Source organism: Oncorhynchus clarkii, chromosome 12 (assembly GCF_045791955.1).
Source record: "Oncorhynchus clarkii lewisi isolate Uvic-CL-2024 chromosome 12, UVic_Ocla_1.0, whole genome shotgun sequence".
Lineage (NCBI taxonomy): Eukaryota > Metazoa > Chordata > Actinopteri > Salmoniformes > Salmonidae > Oncorhynchus > Oncorhynchus clarkii.
In genome coordinates this window covers 35,524,348-35,543,154 of record NC_092158.1, presented here as the reverse complement: position 1 = coordinate 35,543,154, position 18,807 = coordinate 35,524,348, and the positions used below count along the sequence as shown (strand labels likewise).

The 18,807-nt window shown below is 43.7% G+C and overlaps 1 protein-coding gene across 4 annotated transcripts in view; it reads right to left on the bottom strand.

Annotated features, from left to right (window-relative positions):
- The window catches only part of LOC139423124 (cytospin-B-like), a 172,412-nt gene that overhangs the window by 59,403 nt on the left and 94,202 nt on the right, over window positions 1–18,807 (bottom strand). For all 4 annotated transcript variants that reach the window (XM_071174795.1, XM_071174793.1, XM_071174794.1 and 1 more), the window contains 2 exons: window positions 7,482–9,037; window positions 2,702–2,909 (listed from right to left, as the gene is read on the bottom strand). In XM_071174795.1, the coding sequence (XP_071030896.1) occupies window positions 2,702–2,909; window positions 7,482–9,037 (1,764 nt within the window). The remainder of the gene's footprint in view (window positions 1–2,701; window positions 2,910–7,481; window positions 9,038–18,807) is intronic.

Here is an 18,807-nt window from a genome sequence, read left to right as displayed (position 1 = left end):
CTTCCAAAGTTGTGGCAAAATGGCTTAAGGACAACAAAGTCAAGGTATTGGAGTGGCCATCACAAAGCCCTGACCTCAATCCTATAGACAATGTGTGGGCAGAACTGAAAAAGGGTGTGCGAGCAAGGAGGCCTACAAACCTGACTCAGTTACACCAGCTCTGTCAGGAGGAATGGGCCAAGATTCACCCAACTTATTGTGGGAAGCTTGTGGAAGGCTACCCAAAACGTTTGACCCAAGTGAAACAATTTAAAGGCAATGCTACCATATACTAATTGAGTGTATGTAAACTTCTGACTGACTGGGAATGTGATGAAAGAAATACAAACTGAAATAAATAATTCTCTCTACTATTATTCTGACATTTCACATCCTTAAAATAAAGTGGTGATCCTAACTGACCTAAGACAGGGAATTTTTACTCTGATTAAATGTCAGGAATTGTGAAAAACTGTATTTAAGGAGTATGTAAACTTCTGACTTCAAATATACATATTCTCACTCACCCCTTTAGATTTGTGTGTATTATGTAGTTGTTGGGGAATTGTTGGATTACTTGTTAGATATTACTTCACTGTTGGAACTAGAAGCAAAAGCATTTCGTTACACTCACATTAACATCTGCTAACCATGTGTATGTGACCAATAATATTTGATTTGATTTAACCAAATAAAATAACTCAAACAATGCATACTGACCGCTACACATATTTAGTTCTAACATAGTTTTTTACTAAACTGCACAAACAGGTCGGTAGGTCAGAGACAGATGTGCTCGTAATAAAACCGGGATAGAACTGCCTGCGTCTGTCTGTCTGTCTGTCTGTCTGTCTGTCTGTCTGTCTGCCTGCTGTGCTGAGGATCATGGTAGGGAGACAATATGCATGTTATCTCAGCATTAAGGGCTCAGTGGGAGAGAGCCTCTAATAGACCTAACCAGCTAGCCAGAAGCCAGCCAGCCAACCTGTAAGGACACAGTGAATCAGTGGAAAGCCCTGCCAGGCCAGTACTCAGACATCTGTATCTGTCAATGTAGTGGAGCTCAGCAGTAGATCTGGTTCTTCAGACAGCAGCTCCAATTTGTCAGCCTCAGCCGAGAGACCTTCCTGCTCCCCTCAAACAGAGCCACACTGGTGATGTACTCTGAATAAGCCCATTCCTGGACATTTTTTTATATTTTGAGCACATGCTATTTAGTCCATGTGTTGGCTTAATCTGGGTCCGGGAAACCGGCCTTATGTGTTTAGGAGTGCTGTGCTTCTGTAATAAGTAAAAGGTTGGTTGAGGACAGTTGATGACAGTTGTACTCTCCAGGTCCAGGATGGAGGTGGTAGAGTAGTAGAAGACTGGTGATATACAGTGGGGCAAAAAAGTATTTAGTCAGGCATCAATTGTGCAAGTTCTCCCACTTAAAAAGATGAGAGAGGCCTGTAATTTTCATCATAGGTACACTTAAACTATGACAGACAAAATGAAAAAAAAAAAAATGAAAATCACATTGTAGGATTTTTTATCAATTTATTTGCAAATTATGGTGGAAAATAAGTATTTGGTCAATAACAAAAGTTTATCTCAATACTTTGTTATATACCCTTTGTTGGTAATGACAGAGGTCAAACGTTTTCTGTAAGTCTTCACAAGGTTTCCACACACTGTTGCTGGACTTTTGGCCCATTCCTCCATGCAGATCTCCTCTAGAGCAGTGATGTTTTGGGGCTGTTGCTGGGCAACACGGACTTTCAACTCCCTCCAAAGATTTTCTATGGGGTTGAGATCTGGAGACTGGCTAGGCCACTCCAGGACCTTGAAATGCTTCTTACGAAGCCACTCCTTCGTTGCCCGGGCGGTGTGTTTGGGATCATTGTCATGCTGAAAGACCCAGCCACGTTTCATCTTCAATGCCCTTGCTGATGGAAGGAGGTTTTCACTCAAAATCTCACGAGGCCCCATTCATTCTTTCCTTTACACGGATCAGTCGTCCTGGTCCCTTTGCAGAAAAACAGCCCCAAAGCATGATGTTTCCACCCCCATGCTTCACAGTAGGTATGGTGTTCTTTGGATGCAACTCAGCATTCTTTGTCCTCCAAACACGACGAGTTGAGTTTTTACCAAAAAGTTATATTTTGGTTTCATCTGACCATATGACATTCTCCCAATCTTCTCCTGGATCATCCAAATGCTCTCTAGCAAACTTCAGACGGGCCTGGACATGTACTGGTTTAAGCAGGGGGACACGTCTGGCACTTCCCAGCCTGGTGCAGGTCTACAATTTTGTTTCTGGTGTCCTTTGACAGCTCTTTGGTCTTGGCCATAGTGGAGTTTGGAGTGTGACTGTTTGAGGTTGTGGACAGGTGTCTTTTATACTGATAACAATTTCAAACAGGTGCCATTAATACAGGTAACGAGTGGAGGACAGAGGAGCCTCTTAAAGAAGAAGTTACAGGTCTGTGAGAGCCAGAAATCTTGCTTGTTTGTAGGTGACCAAATACTTATTTTCCACCATAATTTGCAAATAAATTAATAAAAAATCCTACAATGTGATTTTCTGGATTTTCTCTCCTCATTTTGTCTGTCATAGTTGAAGTTTACCTATGATGAAAATTACAGGCCTCTCTTATCTTTGTAAATGGGAGAACTTGCACAATTGGTGGCTGACTAAATACTTTTTTGCCCCACTGTATACACTAATTAGGGAACGTACGCTCTAGGTCCAGGATGGTCTGGTTGGTGTGGAGGTGGACGGCTCTCTGCTGCTCCACCTGGTCCTCCAGCTCAAAGATGGTCTCCTTCAGGTCCTTGATTTGGCCGTTGGCCTGCTGCCCCCCCTTCTCCAGGGCACTGACCTGGCCACTCAGCGTTTCCTCAAGCCTTACGGCTCGCTCTGCCACCTGCTTGCACTCAGCCTCAGCCTGGGACATAGTAAGAGATGATCTGATTGGTTAGTCACATGGCGAGACATAGTAAGAGATGACCTGATTGGTTATCACACATAGAGCCATCTAAGAGATGGCCTGATTGGTTAGTCCAAACATCCTTCAACAGGCCTCTTTCTACAGGTGTCCTGTTGGCTGCCACCATAAGATGGCCCTGTGTCTGTAGTGACCGTGTACCCTCTTTTTCAATGTCCATTCATGTACCTGTTACCTTTATATTAAACATGAAAGGAGAATACAAAAGGCCTTTACATAAAGCAGGTGTGACTGCAGAGGTTCGACAGAATTAGGCCTATTGTACTTAATTTATCATTCCATGTCCTCAGAGGTTTTGTGATCACTAGATAATTAAGGGTTACTTAACCATTAACACATCTAAACCACCAGACGTCCTCAAGTTTGGGTATGTGTGCATATCCCTTAGCATAACTGACAGTGACACATCCCTTATTGTAACCACAGCCTTAGATCTGTATGACACTCTGACTGTAACTGCTAATACTCTATTGTAGTCTGACGTAATAAAATATAAAAATCTGTTAAAAGCTGTTGGACGTCAGCCCTGCCAGTGTCCACAGAGACTCATTGGCACAAGAGTTTAGTAGGAACTCCTCTAAAGCCAATCTGATAGCATAGCCTACACTACAGTGTAACTGGCTGCTGGGTAAAAAGGTGATGATGAATCATTGATTTTACAGTTTAGTGTCTCGAGCCCCTGTCTCCTGCTTCAGGTAATTCACTTCCTGATACACTATTGACAGTAACCTCAATCACCCATGCATTCCCTACTACAGATGTAGCATCTTCATTTGATCATCCTGTTGCAGGAGAACTTGCAATGCAGGAAATGTTTAACTTCTAGTGTATTTGAGGCTTTAAAAGGCTTATGAAGTTTGTAATTTCCACTTTTCAATTTCAGACTTGAAAAAAATCTATCAACCCCTAGAAAAATGTAAATTGATTATAATCCACATAATAATTCACATTTCCTGTTGCTGCAAGATTATTCCTACTGTAGCAAACTGGCTCAAATTATCTAAAATGGCACTGCAATGGATAGCAGCCGTTAATCGGGCTCTTGACCAACCCTATCATTGTGTGTGTTTTTTTGTACATAAAGTTTCCGCCATCGTTTCCAATGACCGAAAAGAGCTTCTTGACATGAGAACAGTGATCACTAACCTCAATTTGGATGAAGATTTCTACTTCAATGAGTCAGAGGCGCAGGACATAATGCTCACTCGGGACCAGACCCTAGTCCCCGAGACTCGAAAAAGAAAAAGGCGGCGCAAGAGAGGCCAACGTGAGGGCTACCTGATGAAACTATGTCGGCGAGTACATAAACCGCCTCTACCCTTAATTCAATTGGCGACCGTACAAACACTGGAGAACCAACTGGACGAGCTCTGTTCGAGACTATCCTACTGTATCAACGGGACCTGAATAACTGTAATATGCTGTGTTTCTCAGAGTCATGGCTGAACAAGGACATGGATAATATACAGTTTCTTCAGAAAGAACTCACAACCCTTGACTTATTTCTAATTTTGTTGCGTTACAAAGTGGAATTAAAATGGATTTAAATGTCATTTTTTGTCAATGATCTATACAAAATACAATATTTTTTAATTCATGGGATTTAAAAAAAAATTTGATAAGTGTTACAACACCCTGAGTCAATACATGATAGAATCAGCTTTGGTAGCGATTACAGCTGTGAATCTTTCTGGATAAGTCTCTAAGAGCTTTGCATACCTGGATTGTACATACAATATTCACACATTATCCTTAAAACAATTATTCAAGCTCTGTTAAGTTGGTTGTTGATCATTGGTAGACAGCCATTTTCAAGTCTTTCCATACATTTTCAAGCTGATTTAAGTCAAAACTGTAATTAGGCAACTCAGGAACATTCAAGGTTGTCTTGGTAAACAACTCCAGTGTATATTTGGCCCTGTGTTTTAGGCAATTGTCCTGCTGAAAGGTAAATTTGTCTCCCAGTGTCTGTTGAGAGGAGGTCAAAGACCTGGCAGTGTGGTGCCAGGACAACAACCTCTCCCTCAACGTCAGCAAGACAAAGGAGCTGATCGTGGACTACAGGAAACGGAGGGCCGAGCACGCCCTCATTCACATTGAAGGGGCTGTACTAGAGCAGGTGTCCACTGTTTCTTGGTGTCCACATCACTAAGGACCTATCATGGTCCACACACCAACACAGTTGTGAAGAGGGCACGACAACACCTCTTCCCCCTCAGGAGATTTAAAAGATTTGGCATGGGTACTCAGATCCTCAGAAAGTTCTACAGCTGCACCATTGAGAGAATCTTGACGTGCTGCATCACCACGTTGGTATGGCAACTGCTTGGCATCCAATCACAAGGCGCTACATAGTGTCCTGCCATTCAGACCTCTATACCAGGTGGTGTCAGAGGAAGGCCCTAAAAATTGTCAAAGACACCAGCCACCCAAATCATAGACTGTTTTCTCTACTACCGCACGGCAAGCAATACCAACACACCAAGTCTGGAACCAACAGAACCCTGAAAAGCTTCTACCCCGAAGGCATAAGACTGCTAAACAAGACTGCTAAATAGTTGCACCAAGTCTGGAACCAACAGGACCCTGAACAGCTTTTACCCCAAGCCATAAGACTGCTAAATAGTTAGTTAAATAGTTATCCAAATAGCTACCCAGACTATCTGCATTGACCTTTTTTGCACTAACTTTTTTTGACTCTTCACATACGCTGCTACTACTGTTTACTACCTGTCAATTATTCTTAGTTACAGTGCATTCGGAAAGTATTCAGACCCCTTGACTTTTTCCACTTTATGTTCAAATTTGTGCAGCAATGCTCCCCATACAACCTGACAGAGCTTGAGAGGATCTGCAGAGAAGAATGGGAGAAACTCCACAAATACAGGTGTGCAAAGAAGAAGACTGTGATCGATACCAAAAGTGCTTCAACAAAGTATTGAGTAAAGGGTCTGAATATTTATAAAAACCTGTAAAAACTATTTAATCAATATTAGAATACGGCTGTAATGTAACAAAATGTGGAAAAAGTCAAGGGGTCTGAATACTTTCCGAATGCACTGGATATTTACATATATACCTCAATGACCCCTGCATATCGACATGGTACTGGTACCCTTTGGATATAGCCAAGTTATTGTTACTCATTGTGTATTTATTATTACTTGTATTATTACATTTTATTTTTCTATACTTTTTCTATTTTATTTCTCTCTGCATTGTTGGGCCCTAAGTAAGCATTTCACTGTTAGTCTACACCTGTTGTTTACGAACCATGTGATTAATAAAATTTGATTTGATTTGAAATTAAGATCCTACATCTGTACAGCTCCATCATAGGCTACAATACATGCTGGGTTACTGGGTCACATACTGTGAAAGCCCCCAGGCATGATGTATTGTATTAAAAAAAGATATTGATGACACAATGCATTCTCCACAGCACGTCTTCTTACAGTATGTAGAGCATGACGTTAGTGACTGAAGTCATTATTTACCGGCCTCGCCCTCACACCCGTTTGTCAGGAGCCAGAAGCCTGAGTCATATGTCACTCGACTTGACCTGCCAGGGTTCAGATAGGATTTATTTTCTTTCAAATAGTTTTAATGTTTGATTCAACGTGTGCCAGATGGTCAGCATTTCAACATTTGGGACTATTCCATTGGTTCCATTGCAACAGGCAGGCTCAATGAAACGGGGCAAAAGTATTTGAAAGAAAACAAATACTGTATGAACCCAGGTCTTTCCTGACTGGACCACCCCAGTGTAGAGTCAAATAGTTATGACATCAGTCAGAGGCAGCTGACTAGGACACACCCCGTGTTCACATCAACAACCACAGAAGGTACCCTAAACCCACACAGCCCAGGCTGCTGACGTGTGGTGTTGTGGAGGAAAACCACTGCTCACTCACGCTCTCTGATCCTATAAGCAGATGAAAACAATTTCATAGAACATGAGTTCATACGTTGGAGAGTGGTGAGGGAAAGTGCTGAACTATAGCCACAAAGCCTGTCTTCATTAGCAATACAATATTTATCCTAATTCAAACCATCATGGCAGATGAGGTATTGTGTAGGAAGCTTGTATCCACTACAAGACCATAGTGCTTGCCTACGGAGCAGCAAGAGGAACTGCCCCTCCTTACATTCAGGCTATGCTCAAACCCTACTCCCCAACCCGAGCACTTCGTTCTGCATCCTCTGGTCTCTTGGCACTCCCACCCCTACGGGAGGGCAGCTCCCGCTCAGCCCAGTCAAAGCTCTGTCCTGGCACCCCATTGGGGGAACCAGCTTCCCCCTAAAGCTAGGGCAAGAAAGTCCCTGTCCATCTTCCGAAAACATCTGAAACCCTACCTAAAGAGTATCTTAAATAACCCCACAGAACCCGCCTCGCACCCATTTCTCACCCCGACTGCTCGAGGATGAGATGCAAATTGGTATTCCACCCACCTTGGTGAGTAATAAAGTTTCTACTCGATTCTATTCTATATGGCTTGGTGTCCCACCCACCTTGGACAGCAGTCCCTGTGCGTGTTCAGTGTCAGTCTGGGCCTGTAGCAGCTCCTGCCGTAGCTCTGTTACCTCCCCCTCCAGTCTGTCTCTCTCAGAATGGGCCGCCTTCAGCAGCCTCTGCAGCTCTGTGCTGTCCCCAGCACTCTGCATGGCCTTCAGCTCCCCAACCTTCTGTCTCTCTAGGTCCACCTGGGCTTTGAGCCGTCCGTTCTCCACCCTCAGGGCATCCGTTGCAGCCCTATGTTCCTCAGCCTCCCGCGTCATCTCACCCCCGGCCTCCACCTCCTTCTCCAGCCGGCCCTGGAGGTCATCCCTCTCCTGCCTGAGGGACCTCACCTGCCCCTGGGTTTCCTGGTGCTCCTCTTCCAGGGTCCTCAGGCTCCCCGTCAGCTGCTGCTGGATGTCCACCAGCTTCTCCCTCTCTGAGTGAGAGCTCTCCACCAGGTCAGTGTAGCGCTGCTCCAGCTCAGCTGCCCGGGACTCATCCCCGCTCTGGACCTGGGCCACCTCCTGCAGCTTCCCGGCCAGGGCCTCATTCTTCTGGGCCAGCAACTCTACCCTCTCCCTCTGCTGCTGCAGCGACGTCTGTAGGAGGCCCTTCCTCTCGGCCAGGCGCTCATTCTCAGCCGTCAGCTCCTGGACCACCTGCTGTTGGTCGGCCAGCTCCTGTAGTGTTGCCTGGAGCTCCTCTGCCGTGCTGTGCTGACTTTCCTCCATCTTCTGGATCTGCTCCGTCAGGCTCTCCACTGAGGGGTCGCGACCCGGACCCTTCCCCACCCCTACACCACTGCTGCTCACTGAGTCAGACTGCGACGGGATCTTCTCAAACTCTGAGGAGTCCGGAGAGGGCGAGCCCTTGGTGATGTCACTGCCGGAGGAGACTGAGGTTTTGAGCGGGCTGGGTGTGGGTGACTTGGCTGGGGGACTAGTGTTGTTTTCTGAGGGGAGGCCGTTGACGGAGGGCTTGGAGGGGCTGGTGGTGGTGGTAGTGTTGTTGGACAGAGGAGAGGCATTCAAAGTTTCCAGGGAGAGAAGCTTCTCCTTCAGGGCCTGGTTCTCCTCCCTCAGAGCCGCCAGCTCCCTCTGGAACTTCCCGTTCTTCTCCCTCAGCTCCCCTACCAGGGCCTGGGCATCTGTGGCATGCTGGGATAGACCTTGGCCTTGATCGGGGGCACCCTCGGGTGGGGTGGAGGGGGTGTTGTGAGGCGAGGGGGATGAAGACAACGAGGCTTTCCCCCGGCAGCGCTGCAGCTCTATCCTCAGCTTGCTGATCTCAAACTCCTTGGCCTTGGCCTCGGCCAGAAGCTCCTTCACCTGGCACTCCAGGAAGCCTCTCTCCGAGCCCTCGGCGTCCACCCTGGGCTTTGTGGTGGTGGAGCCACGCTGGTGCTTGGCTGCCAGGGTGGCCAGGCTGGAGGTGCTGGCGCTGGGGACCATCTTCTTGGTCGTGGAGGTCCGCAGCTGGTCCCTCAGCGACACACGGTCCCGGGTCATGGTGGGAGGAATCTCCCTGGGGGCAGGGATACCAGACTTCTTGGATCCTGATTGGACGCCTGAAAAAGATGATCAAAACACACATTCAGAGTCTGCTGCTTTCTTTTTGAAAGGCCACTAGTAAAGTGATAATGCTTTGGACTAATGCCTGTAATGTCCTTACCATTCAATAGAAACAATTTCCCACTCAGATTGAAGCTCTATTGTGATGCAGTGATAATATGTTGTTGCAATTGTCATCATCAGGTGTTGCAATTGTCATCAACAAGGGTCAATCATTCAACAATATTCATAGATCCATTTATTTGTTTTGATGGCTGAATGACTGGCTGGTTGGCACTGTGTCTGTGTTACTGTGGCCATTGAAGGCTTCCTCCGCCTTATAGCATTCCAGTGGGTCCACAGGCCCCGGATGGCTTTCCAGACCTCTCTCTCTCAAATACGAAGAGCTTTTACTGATTCATCCCCCGCGTGAGCAGGGCGCCATCTGAAAGGCTTTTATTGTTTGTTTTAAAATTATCAGCAAACAGCAACACAGACACAGGGGGTTCTTGTTACTAGGGATGACCAGGAATGGTCCGGGACACATGGAACGTTCCAGCACAAAGCAGCCCAGTCAGTGGACAGACACAAAAAGAGCGCTGTGTTGATGACACACTAGACTGACTGCCATCAACTCCAGAGGGCACAGACTACTGCACAGCCTGGGCAAGAAGAGATAGACCAGGATTCTGTATAACCCCATAAACAACACACACATCCACACTCGCACACACACAAAACATTCAAGATACACTGGCACATTGGCTCACATCCACACCTACAAACAAACACACACTCACAAACAAATAGTCTGGGCTCATTTGGAATGGAAATCCTACACCCCTCTGGGCTCTTAAAGCACTTCTCCATTGATGGGCACTTTGCAGGGACTATCACCCCTTTGTACGGGCTGGCTGTGCCTGCCAAGCCTGCCAAGCCTCAGACAATCTCAGGGGCACAGCGTGGTTTAGCATTCTTAAAGTGGGGTTCTGTGGATGAAAAGGAGAGTGTTGCTGAGGCCGGGACCACAGAGAAAGGAGTCAGAGACCTAACTTACTTTATCAGCACTCAACTATGCTTCTATATAAAGCAAGGAGCTCGGAACTCGGTGTGCTTTCTTTTTACAATAACACAATCGTAAATTGCTAAGCTTGCAAAAATAAAAATGACACACACACACACATATGTATATATATATATATATATAACAAGGACGCTGGACACTTTCTTTTCATAATAAAATAAAATCACAATAAAACGACAAATAGTTCCAGTAAAACATTAAATATCAAAGCTATAAAAAATAACATGGCAGATTGGCTGGCACACAGAGTGACTGCAGACAGACATTGCGGTTTGCCTTCAGTCAAAAAATAAGGACCTAACTACTCCGCTTGAGTGAGAGCAAGCAAAAGCCAGTCATTTAAATGCCCATTAATCAACTTTGCATTGGTTCTCCATCAGTCAGGTCAAGTGAACTCTAGTGTATTTCCCAGTGGACTAGCCTTTGCTTTGCCAAGATCCCAGGCTGCCATTAAAAATCTATAATCACTTACTTCTCTGTGCATTTTACAGTGGATGCATCCACTACAGACAGAATGAGGCCATACACACCTAAATTATGTATTATCACATGGAAGATTTTAACATTTTAACAGCTACTTGTTTATGAATAAAGACTGTGATAAAATCAGTTGTGTTAGGTTAAAAAACGACTACATCATAATACATTACAGATTGACATATTAAGATGTTTGGGGATGCATGTACGGTATGTGTATTAACAGAAACTGACAGACTGACAGACTCACACACTCACACACACACACACACACACACACACACACACACACACACACACACACACACACACACACACACACACACACACACACACACACACTTCACAACTCCCCATAATCTCTGCACAGTGGCAAAAACAGCATATAGGCCAGACCTATAGGTCATGTGGGGCATATTCATGCCAATTGCTCTTATTCTTATTATATAACATATAGAGGAAGAGTAACAGAAGGAAAGTGAAAGAGAGGGATAGATTAATAAAAGGAGAGTGAATGAGAGAGAGAGACATATGTGTTTAAGCTCAGTCCGTTTCCATTAAGATGACTAATGTTTGGAGTTGAAGTGGGACTCTGGGACATCTCCCATTCACAGCCCCCACATACAGTAACGCTCTCCTTCTACTTCCCAGTCCAACTGAATAAAACCCATATGGACTGTATAAACTCACTTTCCTCGTTGGGAGGACTCACCTCCCTTTTACCATGACTTCACTACAGCTTGTCCCTGTGCACATAGCAATGACATAAATCTGTGTGCAAAACAAGCCAACTAATACGTACGTAAACATTTACAGTACATTAAAATACAATACAGAGAAAGGAAGGCTGGCTGGAACACAGCCATTCTGACCATTTCTGAAAGATGAAAACAATAGCACATTTTTGGTGGACCTGTAAACAGATTGTTGGAATTCAATAATGTTTTACATTTACTTTTTCCCGAACCTAAATATGCTGCACTGACAGCGTATTCTGAAACATTGTATAACATTTTTTTTACTGCAGAAGGCCTTCTTACAGTGGTAGCCTACACACTTCAATGCAAAAGATCAACTGCCTGTTCAGCTGTTAAATCCTATTGTATGTCATAAACCACGCTCCCTGTCGAATGCAAAGGTTAGAGCAAAAAAGTTCAAATTATAATAGCCTATCTAATAGGCCCAATTAAATGAGAGATGCGCCTGGTCATTTCTTGTATGGATAGTGAGGTGAAATAGTGAGTAACGGTTGCTTTGTGAGGTATCTACATGAAAATACATGTAGAAAAAAGTATGCCTTATTTACTTCGAAGAACTACAAAATAGGGATTTTGTCAGACAGCAGACGCAGCAGCTCTATGGAGATGAGATGATTACTTGGAATGAAATAATAAAGTCATCAAATAAAACAAATGTAATATATACTACACAATAACTGAAATATTTTATAAAAGTAAAGTGAATAAATGATGGTTAACAAGTGAGCCGTAATGGGCAGTCACTACCATCATGGGACTTGTATTAATTGTTTTATTCTGTGTTGTTACAGAATTCAACCCACATAATGCATAGTGCATTTAACATTTGAAAAAATTATTGAAACCGAAATCGGAAACCGTGATTATAAAAAAACAAATGTAAAGCCTACAAATGTCAATGGAGATCGTTTAACTGTGCTTCAGATTGGATCGCAACAAGCAAAATACTTCAAATAGCTGGATCTATTTACTAATGTGAAGTAGGTCCAATAAATGAGAGAAGGGATGAATGGTAGCCTATCCAAACTTGTTGTAGGCCTATAGGCTATTTCAAGAGTTGCCTATGAAACCATCACAGTCAGAAAAGGGGAGGAGTTTTAATATACCTATTTCAAATTATTTTAGAATGCAAAGATAAAATAAAGATTTCGAGATTTTTGATCTCTTCTTACTAACGGCAAATGATTAAATCTTGTTATTATATTTAACTACCTGTTTTTTGTTATAAATAAGAATGTCATCATATATTCCCCATTTGCACAAGGCTACTACTAGGCTTATTTTTCTTGCAATGCAAGACTTCAACCACTAGAAACTGTGCGTACCCATGGTCTACAGTGTGCGGGAGGATAAGCACGTCAAATTCAGTTTTTATAAATGGCAAATTTTGCGTGAAAACTGGCTAACACATATTTTGGGGCATATTTTGTGTTTACAAATGAGGCCCCAGACCTGCGTTCAAATAGTATTTGAAATAGTGCTTGATTGAGCTTGCCTGGCACATTAGAGCCAATGGAATAGTTCCAAATGTGCAAACCCCGTCCATCTGGCAGACAGGCTTAATTGAACGCTCAAAGTATTTGAAAGAAAACAAAATGGAACCCTCTCTCTCTCTCTTACTCTCTTTCTCTTTCTCTCTCGCTCTCTCACTCTTTCTCTCTCTCAGCGTTACTGTAGCCAACCCATCCCTGTCCAAAAGGAGGGTTCGGTCTCACATAGAGCCAGGTATGGGCAGTGATAGTTAGTGGCACTGTTGGCCATGCAGCCTCAAGGCCAAGACAGAGCAGCTGCTCAATGGGAATCATCTCATCTTATCCTCATCAAACAGTCCGCCAATCTCAGAGGAGAGCAGAGGCATGCTTTATCCAGGAGAGGTGCCAGTTTTCAGATGCTAGCTGGGCTATAAAAGGGGGGTGATAGGAAGGAGAACATTGAAGAAAAGCCTCAGTGCCTCAATTTATCTATGCTGAGATCGACATGTTTGATACAGTGCAGAAGATAGACCGATTTGACTTTTCTCTTCCAACACAACATATAAAACCATCCATAACTTCTAAACCCCTAAGCTAAGCCTACTTTCAGGGTATTCATGATCCACCATATGTTTCACAATTTAAAAGAAGTTAAAGGAAAGCACAAAGAAGACAAGCTGTGAATTAATAGCCAACTATTTAAAATCCTCAGTTGGGACAAACGCTTCCTGACTCCAAAGTTATCTGGGCCTGACTTGCCAAGCCTTTGACAGACAATGACAACTCCTTATTTTTATGGGTTACTGAAATGGTGAGAGAGAGAGAAAGTGGGGAAGAAAAAGAGAGATGAGAGAGAAAGGCTGAGAGTAACAGAGAGATCCAAAAAATCTATGGAGAGAGATAGCGAATGACTCGTTTCAAGAAACTAGGCGTATGTCACATGTCACTACTTCACAGGAGCAGCATTTTAACGTAAACATTATTATTTTTAAAATCGAAATAAGTTTTTTTCTCTCGCACAAATGCCTTCTGGAACATGTGAACTTCATATGCCTTAATAACAAACTAGTATTTCATCCATAAAATTGTTAAATTACAAGCCTAGTTGGTTTAGCCATGGAAATAAACAAGAACCTTCCCACTGGCCATGATTGGCTGAGATAATGCAAGGGCTGGACATGCCGGGAGATGAGTTTGGATTGGTCTGCCACGTAGCAGGCTTCTGTCTATAATGTGAGCTGTTCAGTATGTGTTGACAGTCCTTTTTAAAAAAAAAATTTTTAACCTTTATTTAACTAGGCAAGTCAGTTAAGAACAAATTCTTATTTTCAATGACGGCCTAGGAACAGTGGGTTAACTGCCTGTTCAGGGGCAGAACGACAGATTTGTACCTTGTCAGCTTGGGGGTTGGAACTTGCAACCTTCCGGTTACTAGTCCAACACTCTAACCACTAGGCTACCCTGCCGCCCTACCGCACCTAGCATTATATGATATAACATTAGCCATCGAGAACAACAAAAGTTTTGCTACTTTTCCCAACATTGATGCCCTAAATTTAGCTGGTGCTATCGACAGATCAGAAGGAAAAAGTGATGGGCTACTTTCTGCACACACCACGGTCAGTATGAACCGGAGTGACTTGACACAAAGCTGGCCAAACAAGATGTAGCTACAAACAAAATGGAGGTAAATGGCTCCAGTCTGATAAGTTTCTAATTTTGTCAGAAAGTAATTTTCATCGCAAGTTAAAGTGTACTGTTTGTTAGCTAGCAAACGTTAGCTTGCTGGATCGCTAGTTAACGTCATGTGTATGATCTGTGTTACAATATTATTTGAATCAGAAAACCATTTGCATTGATAGTTATAGCCTAATGTTAACTAGCTAACATTGAACCTAGTTTGTTAGGTTTAACCACCTGCAGATTCATACTACAGCTATGACAATGTCTGTATTGGTAGTAGTATGAGTTGGGGTTATGCCAGTTCATCGTTTAGCTAGCTAGCTACATGTCTAAACAAAAGTTTCTACTTTGGCTGGTTTATTACATGACCCATCAAATTAGCAGGTGTATATGGGCGTGATTAAGGCCATCTATTGTATTTCATGAACATGTGCACATGTCTAGACAATAGTGACCCTTCCACTTAGCTAGATGTGGGTGAGGGGTGGTTATAGCATTTCCTTCACATGACTCATCAATTTAGACAAGTGTGTCGGGTAAGCGTCATCTAAAAATATAAAATATTTTTTATCTTGACACTTTCTGTTTTTGATATTGCTACTATGCAAGTACTATCACTGTACCGTTTACATCTTCTGTATCCTCTGCATGTGACAAATAAACATAGATTTTATTTGATATAGTGTGTGTTTACCACATGGCCTCACATGTGAATCCTTAAAGAGATGGGTGGGGCTAAGGCTTAAGAGGGTGTGAACGATACTGAAGGGGTGTAGACAAAGAAGAGCTCTCCAGTAGGTGTACCAAAATATTCAAGGGCCATTTTCTAAGAAGTGGGTTTACAAGTTTATCAACTTTCCCATTGTTCCTCAACTGCAGTGTATGATATACCATTTTCTAGCTCGGAGTCTCTACTTTTATCCAATGTAAAAAAATACAATTTCAAATGTTGCTACATAAGACCAACTTGAGGTGGTCAGTCACATATAAACAAAAGTATGTGGACACCCCTTCAAATGAGTGGATTCGGCTATTTCAGCCACACCCGTTGCTGACAGGTATATAAAATCGAGCACACATTCATGTTATCTCCATAGACAAACATTGGCAGCAAAATTTCAACGTGGCACCGTCAGAGGATGCCACCTTTCCAACAAGTTAGTTAGTATGGCCTACTAAAGCTGCATCGGGCAACTATAAGTGCTGTTATTGTGAAGTAGAAACGTCAAGGTGCAACAATGGCTCAGCCGCAAATTGGTAGGTCACACAAGCTCACAGAACAGGACCACAGAGTGCTGTGCGTAAAAAGTGTCTGTCCTCAGTTGCAACAATTACTAATGAGTTCCAAATTGCCTCAGGAAGCAACGTCAGCAGAATAACTGTTTGTCTGGAAATTCATGAAATGGGTTTCCATGGCCGAGCTGCCATACACAAGCCTAAGATCACCATGCGCAATGCCAAGCGTCGGCTGGAGTGGTGTAAAGCTCGCTTGGACTCTGGAGCAGTGGAGTGATGAATCACGCTTCACCATCTGGCAGTCTAACAGACGAATATGGAGGTTTGGAGGATGCCAGGAGAACACTACCTTCCCCAATGCATAGTTCCATCTGTAAAGTTTGGTGGAGAAGGAATAATGGTCTGTGGTTGTTTTTCATGGTTCGGGTTAGGAACCTTAGTTCCAGTGAAGGGAAATCTTAACACTACAGCATACATTGACATTCTAAACAGGCCTAATCGCCCAACATCAGTGACCAACCTCACTAATGCTCTTGTGGCTGAATGTTAGCAAGTCTCTGAAGAAATGTTCCAACGTCTAGTGGAACGCCTTCCCAGAAGAGTGGAGGCTGTTATAACAGCAAAGCGGGACCAACTCCATATTAATGCCCATGATTTTGGAATGAGACGTTCGACGAGCAGATGTCCACATACTTTTGGCCATGTAAATCCTCCAACAACCTCTGGAGACTGGCTCTCATTGATAGAAAAGTGTAAATAATGTGAAACATTAGCTTTGGAAAGAAAGATAAATACTGCTGCCAAGTAGAATGGGCTTTCGGTCATGTTGAGGAACAAGAGAAAGGCTACACAACATTTTGTGACAGGAGTTTTCTTTTTTGTGCTCATTTGGTAAGAAAGTAATATTCACAATAGTGAATCATGGACTAATCATTGCAGGATAGGGGGTTTTGGAGGAGAAGCCACAGTAACAGGATTTAGATTGCAGGCGGCCAAATGAAGCCAGCAGTGGAAGCCAAGATCAACAGGCTTGACCAAAGTCATTAACCCAAACTCCAACTTTTAACTTAAAACATTCATGTTTCTACACAGAATACTGCTGACATGCCAGAAAACACATGTCCACACAGAGAGAACCATTGTTAGTAACCCCACTTCTGATCTCAAGTCCTGTTGAAATGGCTTCCTGAAATAATCGGAAATGATTGCTTTGTTTACATTAACTAATTGTTTAATTAATTAATAACACACAGTATGAGTACCTCATCACAATAATGCACTCTGGTCCATATCTATCTTTTTAATGAAGATGAGGTTTGAAATCACAGATCGGCAGGGGACGTGTGGCTCAGTGGCTTCTGGACACCAGCGTTACCAGCCAGCCAAGCCAAGCCAGCAGCCAAGAGGTAACAGGCTGCATTGTGAGGGGAAGGAAAGGCAGCCCCCAGCCCAGCCATCTTTAATTTAATTTACACGGGGGACAGGAGAGGGAGAGACGATGACAGATAAGTGGACGGGGCCAGTCAGGCCGGTCAAGTGTCAGAACCGTTGGCATCTGCAATGACACAGTGGTACCGTCAGTCAGTGGCTGACTGCTATCACGAAGGAATCAATGACCTTTGAAAGGGAAAGAATCTCCCTCGGTCTCATTTCCACACCACACACGTGTGTGCACACACACACACACACTCACACACACATCTCATTTCCACCCCTAGCCCGCCCCCTCTGGAGTTCCAGGAAGTGCAGTCTAATGTTTTCCAGTCAGGTGGACGTGGGGGGTACAGAGCAGTCAGATAAAAAATCATATCCATCTCTCTCTCTGTCTGGGGTTTCCTGTTGTCCAGGCAGCAACTGGACAGGACATAGCCTGGTGGTCCCAGATATGTTTGTGCTGTCTTGGCAACTCAACACAGGAGTTGGCAAGATGGCACAAACAGATCTGTGACCAGACTAGACAGGACGGGATGGGGAGTGACTGGGTAAACTGGAGCTTATCTCTCAGGCCCTGGGCTCACACAGGCATTCCACTCTTCTTGCTGGTGCGGAAGACAGACTCACAGTGGGGTTTCCATATGCGTCACTGTGATACAGGAAATGGTCAGCCAGGATGGTCAGTCAGGGACAGGGGAGGCAAACGTTAACGCTAGCCGTCACAGTCCAAGGGACACATCATCCTCCAGACCTTGATTCAAATAGTATTTATGTTCTTTTAAAGACTAACGTTTTTTTTGGTTCCATCATCAGACAAACATCAGACAACAATTAACATCATCATCCTAACTCTTCTAGCAGAAATAGATACTGCCAACTATGAGTTAGCCAAGAAACAGAGACTCTAGCATTGTTTTTCTACTTATCAAAGGCCAACTTTACTTGCAATACTATAGTATGTACAGATATTCCACTAAGGTTCCTGAAACTCTGAAACTCTCTTGGCCTGTGTCTCAGGTCTCAAAGACTTAAATGGACAGATATTCCACAATAGTTCCTCCATATGAGTTGATGAAAGCTCTAGCCTAAATGCACTTACACTGACTGGGCTTTTTTCTGGCCAAAACATAATCTCTTGGTCCCAGGTCCCAAAGACTTTGGGTCAGAGTCAGGACATGACATCATAATGTGGAGGAGGAGAGTGCATAGTATGATTAGAGAGCGGATCTGCAGATCACAACTGATTTAAAGCCCAGAATGTTCTAGAATGTCACCAGATACATTTTATGGGCCTACTATAGCAGATAGCAGAAGGGGATATAGTAGAGGCAGGCACTCAACGAATGCAGGATTTCAATAAACCCCCCATTTCCCATAGTCTACTACATACAGTATACCACATAAGAGGCACGTCAATGAATAGGAATCTGATTTGTGCGCCGTTTGAAGGATGGTGTAATTGCATTTGCCGGTGATCGGAAGTGGTGTAAATCAGGTAAATGGTCTAGTTTCACAGACAGTTACCAGGACCATGGAGGATAAGCAGCAGCTGTAACACACATCACTCTGTGAGTGTCAGCTTAAGGGCTGGTTTAGAAGTAGTGTACAAAAGTCCTGGGATTAGACCAGAAGGTCACCGCCTG